The 7,879-nt window shown below is 42.6% G+C and overlaps 1 protein-coding gene and 1 non-coding gene across 2 annotated transcripts; both read right to left on the bottom strand.

The window, feature by feature from the left end:
* LOC102426166 (V-type proton ATPase 16 kDa proteolipid subunit-like) lies at positions 1–1,041 on the bottom strand. The gene has a single exon (XM_006108138.2). It carries the CDS (start codon positions 1,012–1,014, stop codon positions 544–546), a length of 471 nt encoding a protein of 156 aa, XP_006108200.1. The 5' UTR covers positions 1,015–1,041; the 3' UTR covers positions 1–543.
* Positions 1,042–5,355: 4,314 nt separating this feature from the next.
* LOC111824498 lies at positions 5,356–5,462 on the bottom strand. Its single transcript, XR_002827585.1, has one exon. It is a non-coding gene; the product is annotated as a U6 spliceosomal RNA (small nuclear RNA).
* Between the last annotated feature and the right edge of the window lie 2,417 nt (positions 5,463–7,879).

Here is a 7,879-nt window from a genome sequence, read left to right as displayed (position 1 = left end):
TTTTTTTTTTCCAGTCACATCCGAGAATTTTATTGGACACGGCTCTGGGCCTCGCAGGCCCAGCTCATGGCCCCGCAGCTAGGGCTGGAGGACAGTGGTTCCATACAAAAGATCTCAGGGCACAGGGTAACCCCACAAAGCGACACTCTAAAGATTATTATAGTTGGGAGACTGTAGGGCTGCTCCACAGACGTGCAAACAGGCCAAATCTTTATGGATAAACATCCAGTGAAAACGACAACTCGAATTCATCCCTATACACAGAGCACTCTAGGGCAGGTAAGTGGGTGGGAGTGGCTAGAAGCCACCATCCTCACTGGTCAGGGGACCTGGATGGGTGATGATGAGTGGGCCCAGATGTCCACGGCACGGGGCGGGTGGGGGCAACAGACAATGGGCACTAGGACACTGCGCATTTACAAGACCAACTACTTGGGGGTGAGGGGGCAGCTGCCCCGTGCATGCGTATCAGGCTGTTCATTCTGGAATGAGGAGGGGGTGGTCTTTACATCATATCCTGTGGCTGGTGGGCTTTGAGAGGAGCTACTTTGTGGAGAGGATGAGGGAGACGATGAAACCGTAGAGACCCACCACCTCTGCGAAAATGAGGATCAAGATCATGCCCACGAATAGTCGGGGCTGCTGGGCAGTGCCCCGCACACCGGCGTCACCCACAATGCCAATGGCAAAGCCAGCTGCCAGCCCACTGAGGCCCACACTCAGACCAGCGCCCAGTTGGAGGAAACTCCTGTAGAGACTGATGCCTTCATTCAGGGAGTTGGCGATAAGGACTGCCACCACCAGGCCATAGATGGCAATAATGCCAGCCATGACCACTGGGATAATGGACTTCATGATCAGCTCTGGTCGCATGACAGACATGGCCGCGATGCCAGTGCCACTCTCGGCGGTACCATAGGCAGCACCCAAGGCGCTGAAGATCTGGGCGGCCGAGGAGCCCATGACCACGAAAAAGGAGGCGTACTCCGGGCCACTGCTCTTGACCTCAGACATGTCTGCGGGTGGGGAGGGGGCGAGCTCAGCAGGCCGAGGCAGGGGCAAGGACAGGCGGGACGAGGCGCGCAAGCAGCTGGCAGCTGGCACTAGGCAAGCGAAAGGACAAGGCAGCGAGGCTCGGCAATATTAACTTTGCTGTTACAATTTTCTGTTTACATTCACCTAATCTACTGTCACTCTCTCTTACTGCCATAAAAGCAACTGGCTAAAGACATTGAGGTTTTGACCCTTGCCTAACCATGATTTCTAGAATTTGGCAATCAATTTTAAAGCTCTCTCTGTTTTTCATTTGATGCCCTGTTTTGCTTTCATTGTTATAAATGGTTAGATCTCTCCTTGGGAATAACACTTGGAAATTAGTTACATTGGACACCTAGATCTCGTTGCATCATTCCCTTCTCTGCCTGTCCTTCTGCCATGCTCAGAACACCGTGAGGAAGCTCTGTGTGTTTTAGTTTAAGTGCTATTATTAAGATGGCCTCTGGTTGTTCCTTAAAGGGGAATAGGAAAAGGTACATTATTAAAAGAAACTCGAGAAAATATATAAAAGGACACACTTTGCAAGTTCACTTTCTTTTTCTGTTTGTTTTGCAGGATTTGGGAACTGTGTTGGAAAGGTGACCTTACACTAATTCTTTCTGAGAAAGTCATTCTCTTCTGGATGAGGGAGCTGTACATGTTTTAGGTAGAAACCTTGTCCTCTGTAGGTATCTCCTGTTTTGTTTCAAAAGTGGCCCTGAGGCCTTCTGGTCTCAGAAGTTTCCTTTCCATGTGCCTGAATTCATATGTACCTGGAAACATCTTAACTCTGGGTTTTCTTCCAGCTCATCACCCTTATCCTCTCCCCATTTAGCACAATAAACATCACAGGAGTGATTCTTAAGGAATCACAGAAAAGGTACCTCCACTGCACAGGTAGAAGGTGAAAAGAGCAGGAACAGGAGCTTTGCTATGAATGTATGGGGGTTGATTTGTTCCCAGGACTAGCCATGACTCAGCCTGTTCCATCACTGCAGGGCAGACCTCAGGGGAATGACCTCTTGGTGCCCCCGAAAAAGTTAGACCTTTAGAAGCAGGCTGCCAGGCAAGAGTTACATTTCCTTGATTGAGAAAAAAAGGGGAGAGCTGTCTGTGTTTGTGGACTCTCCTCTTTAAGACACTGAATGTCTCATTGGTGACGACTCTGAGACTCAAGTCCCAAAGGCTCTGCCTGGATGTTCTGCTCCCTGTCAGATACCCAAGGGTTTGCATCCCCTGAGATGGAGTAGATGGAGGATCTGATTGTCAGTCATTTTAAAAATGCAATAATGTCTGAGGAGAATGGGGAAGTTGATATGTGATAAAATTTATAAATTTAGAAAAAAAGTAAGGTAACATTTCTTATATCCCCAAGAGGGTAGACTATCATGTATACCCCATTAGGTCAGAGTGGGAGGATCCTGATGAAATATCCTGAATGAAAAGCTATGATATTTAGAGTGGTTGTGTGACGAACCTTTGCCTCAAAATGCCACTGATATCATTGCTTATAGGACTGAATTGTTCAGAATCAGAAGCCTTAGCCAGAGAATCCTGAGCTTACCTCATGGTGCTGCACTAAACTCCTAGACATGCTGAACAGTTTCAGAGGTCAGAGCTTGCCCTGTGGCATTAGGCCTCAATTTATTTGTGATTCTTAGGTTTATATGTTCTTTTTCTATTTCAATTTTATCTTTTCTGTCATGAAGGCAGTCCATCACTTTCCAAACTCAGTATCTTCTTCCCTTGTGAAGTCACATCACAATGAACTTTGCAACTTATTGAAAATACAAAGCAAGAAAGCGATTTTTATTGATGTTTGGTATACATAGAGGAAGAGAAGAGCAATGAGGTTGACCATGTGGGCACGAGGAGATAGAATATTTAGTACTCAGAGTAGCTATCAATATTATATATTTAATCAGTTACTACACTTTTGATTATTTAAACACGACATGGATAGATGTAAATCTGTTGTATATTGTCAGTGCACAGATCATGCATTTCACTAAGAATATTTATTATTTATGAAATCAGAATGTCCAAAAAGGGACTGAAAATGTTATAAGCAGAATAATCCCTCACCATTCTGGCCTCATGAGTTCCTCCCACAAAAGTCCTCCGCAACTGCCCCCCGCAACTGCCCCCTCATCCCCTGCCTAACCTCCTCAGCCTTCCCTCTTAGGTTTGATGGTCTGCTCCATGCTTCTGTGTCTCTAGACCTATCTTTGTTAATCTGTTTATGTTGTTCATTATATTCCACAAATGTGTCAGATCATGTGATAATGATCTTTCTCCTACTGGCTTATTTCATTTAGCATAATGCTCTCCATGTTCATCCATGCTGTTGCAGATGGTAAGAGTTCTTTCTATTGTAAGCAGTGTAGTATTCCATTATGTAGATGTACCATGGTTTTCTCATCCACTCATCTCCTGCTGGGAACTTAGGCTGTTTAAATCTCAGCTATTGTAAATTGTGCTGGTATGAACATAGTGGTGCTTATGTTCTTTTTGACTGGTGTTTCGTGTTTCTTGGGATATATTCCTAAGAGTGGGATTACTGGAGTTTCTTCAAACAAATTAAAAATTGAACTCCCATTTGAACCAGGAAAACCTCTGAAATATTGTAAATGGAATCCCAAGTGTGCTAACGAGCAGTACGTGCATCGCAGCCCTATTGGGAAATGTGGTAGGGGTTACTGTCCTCTGAAGAGATAAAGCATCTGAAGAGGCGGTAACATATTTCCCTGAAAAATGTTCACCTGAAACCCAGTTCTGATAGAACTTGAAGCTGCTGCCTTCAGGCAGTTGCTACCAGCATAATGAGAAAGCCAAGTTGATAACTGGCTTAGGGCTGGGTCTGTTCTGGATGTTCCAGACAGCATGGCTCCTATTAGCTGAACATCAGATGACCAGGTGAGCCTGATGGGGGCAGCTTTTCATAACTGGCTGTTCACATCTCTCTCTACATGCCCAAAGAGTCCTGAAAGCAATTTGGTAACTTGTTCACCTTCTGCTAGAAACACTCACCAACTCTTCCCTCTAATCATACTGATGTCAACTAGAATTCATCAGTGGTTGCTAATAGCAAAGTCAGGAGGCTCTGCTCAGGATGTGGAGGTGCCAAACTGTGAAAGGAGCCTTGCACTGGTCATGTTAAAATCCTTGTTGTAGTTCAAATGGCTGTGTTGCTGCTTCTGCCCTGGGTTCTCACAGCATCCCCACTCTGTCCCCACCCTGCCATGGGAAGTCAACTGAAGGTCCCTTTTTAGTGAACTGAAATCTAAGGGAAACTCTAAGCATTACATTACAGAGCATCAGTGTTCTTTAGAAATAGCTTTTGGTCCTTCTGTTTTTTATTTTTAAAGTGTCTGATATTTGAAATACTAGTATTTTTTTGGCCTAACAAATAATACCTTTTTTTCAAGATCCTATTAGATTTTCACTTATTATATTTTTATCTTTACATGTTGTTGTAGTTACTCTGCTACCTAGAAAAACTTAGTTAGGATGGCTTACTCTCTGTATTTATTATTTGAAGAAGGAATATGATTACAGGGCCCAGGTTTCAGAATTTTAAAATGCTATGTGACGCAATCACAAATCCAGGGATTAATACTGCAAGGGAAGGTTGGACAAGTCCCTGTAAGAAACAGCACCATGTAATAGACTGCCCACATAATACTTGATATGAACTAAAAAATGAGAACAGTAGACATTTCGTTCTCTATACCTTATGTAAATGACTTGCAACCTATTGAGAAATGTTTGAGGCATTTCCCCAATTTAACTTATTAAATGTCCTCATATACACATGTACATGTATCTTTTTAAAAAATATATATTTTATTGATTTTTTACAGAGAGGAAGAGAGAGGGATAGAGAGTTGGAAACATTGATGAGATAGAATCATCAATCAGCTGCCTCCTGCACACCAACTACTGGGAATGCACCTACAACCATGGTACATGCCCTTGACCTGAAGCAAACCTGGGATCCTTTAGTCCCCAGGCCAATACTCTATCCACTGAGCAAAACAGATTAGGGCCATGTATCTTAATAGGATATGCCCTATTCCCTTTCTTTTCCTTGGTCTCCTCAGCAAACAGTGCCTGAAGTGCCATTGCTGATCAATGAACCTTGAGTTAATTTACATTTCTATAACCTGATTAAGAGGGCAGCTGCTTCAACTCTTTCTATGATATGTGGGCTTTGATGGCTTTGATGGCTTTTATTATTTGTTTTTCAATAGTTTTTAAAAGGTGAGATTTAATTATTTATTTATTTATTTATTTATTTATTTATTTATTTACTTATTTAAAAACATAGAATGCTTCACGAATTTGCATGTCATCCTTGCCCAGGGTTCATGCTCATCTTCTTTATTTAGTTCCAATTTCAGTATACATGCTGCCAAAGCGAGCACAAGGTGAGTTTTATTTAGATTTTTACTTGTCATGTTTCTTGCAAGGTTAGATTAATTTCATAAAACCAAGCTAAATTATCAAAGATTTGATCATTTAGGGAAACAACTTACATGGCCGAGGCATCACTGATTTCCTAACTTGTGATAGGTGGCAACAAAATACAAATAACATGGCACCTCTGTTAAAAATGATTTTCTACAGCATCCATAAGCTGGTGACGACAGTTAATTACACTGTATTCCATATTTGAAAGTTTCATGAATCTCATTTCAAAACACATTTACAGTCTTTTAGGCTGTTAGCCCCCATGGTTGTTTTCTATAAGTTCTAGACTTATTGATTTCAGAGAGGAAGGGAGAAAGAAAGAGAAATATCAATGATGAGAGGGAATCATTCATCAGCTGCCTTCCTTATACCCCCTGCAGGGGATTCAGCCCTAAAGCCCAGTATGAGTCCTGACCTGGAATTGAACCTGACCTCCTGGTTCATAGGTGGACACCCAACCCTTGAGTCACATCAGGTGGGCTAGTCTGGGACCTTGTAGAGGGCTTGATGTAACTGGAAAAGGGACCAGGAACATGGGGTCAGAATGTACAGAAGGGCTTATAAATACTCAAGACACTTTGAAGTATGAGGCAAAAAGTTTCTCAAATACTTTCTTGATAAGACTAAGGAAAAAATGGAAGTTTGACAATCTTTTTAGAGTGAGAATGTGTAAGCCCTTTGATCCCCTATCTGTGCAGGACTATGTGGCCCTTAGGGAGGTGATGATCAAAGCTGAATATCAGAAGTTGCATCTATTTCTCTGTGAGGAGGAGGGCCTCTATGTGGATACAATGGAGAGAGAAGGAGAGGAGATCTTCCAACAACTGTAGGAAAGCAAAGTCAGAATGACCCAACAGACAGAAAGCCTCAGAGATGTTTAGAGAGCAGATGGACATGTGCCACAAGCCAGATGTGGAGATGCTTCAGGTGAGAGGGCAGGGTCTATCAAGAGACAGGAATCCTTTTCTGAATAATGTGGCTATGATGCCTGCATACACCATTACCCTCAGCTAAGTGATTCTGCTCCTGGACTCCCATCATGGTGTCCATCCATTCAGGCACTTATTTTCTTGTATCCTGGTAATCTTTGGGAGCTCTTTGCCTAAGTAGCTGACATAGGATAAGGTGATTTCAGTGTAATCTGAAGCACCACCTCCACAGACAGATTGTCCAAATTCAGTCAATCTCTCAGCATGGCAACATTAACTTTGCTGTTACAATTTTCTGTTTACATTCACCTAATCTTCTGTCACTCTCTGTTACTGCCATAAAAGTAACTTCCTAAAGACATAGAGGTTTTGACCCTTGGCTAGGCATGATTTCTAGAATTTGACAATCAATTTTAAAGCTCTCTGTTTTTCATTGGATGCCCTGTTTTGTTTTCATTGTTATAAATGGTCATATCTCTCCTTGGGAATAACACTTAGAAATTAGTTACATTGGAAACCTAGATCTCATTGCATCATTCCCTTCTCTGCCTAAACTTCTGCCATGCTCAGCACACCTTGAGGAAGCTCTGTCTGTTTTAGTTTAAGTGCTATTATTAAGATGACCTCTGGTTGTTTCTTAAAGGGGAATAGGAAAAAGTACATTATTACAACAAACTCGAGAAAGTATATAAAAGGACACACTTTGCAATTTTACTTTCTTTTTCTGTTTGTTTTGCAGGATTTGGGAACTGTGTTGGAAAGGTGAGCTTACACTAATTCTTTCTGAGAAAGTCATTCTCTTCTGGATGAGGGAGCTGTACATGTTTTGAGCTAGAAACCTTGTCCTCTGTAGGTATTTCCTGTTTTCTCTAAAAAGTGGCCCTGAGGCCTTCTGGTCTCAGAAGATTCCTTTCCATGTGACTAAATTCATATGTGCCTGAAAACATCTGATCCCTTAGTTTTCTTCTAGCACATCACCCTTATCCTCTCCCTATTTAGCACAATAAACATCACAGGAGTGATTCTTAAGGAATCACAGAAAAGGTACCTACACTGCACAGGTGGAAGGTGAAAAGATTAGGAACAGGAGCTTTGCTATGAATGTATGGGGGTTGATTTTGTTCCCAGAACTAGCAATGACTCAGCCTGTCCCATCACTGCAGGTCAGACCTCAGGGAATGAACTCTTGTTGCCCCATAAAAGTTAGACCTTTAGAAGCAGGCTGCCAGGCAGGAGTTAGGTTTCCTTGCTTGAGAATAAAAATGGGGAGATCTGTCTGTGTTTGTGGACACTCCCCTTTCAGACACTGAATGTCTCATTGGTGACGACTTTGAGACTCAAGTCCCAAAGGGTCTGCCTGGATGTTCTGCTCCCTGTCAGATACCCAAGGGTTTGCATCCCCTGAGATGGAGCAGATGGAGGAACTGATTGTCAATCATTTT

The sequence above is a fragment of the Myotis lucifugus genome, unplaced genomic scaffold (genome assembly GCF_000147115.1).
Source record: "Myotis lucifugus unplaced genomic scaffold, Myoluc2.0 scaffold_1802, whole genome shotgun sequence".
Lineage (NCBI taxonomy): Eukaryota > Metazoa > Chordata > Mammalia > Chiroptera > Vespertilionidae > Myotis > Myotis lucifugus.
Note: the sequence above shows the minus strand (reverse complement) of the source record. Positions and strands in the feature narration are given on the sequence as shown.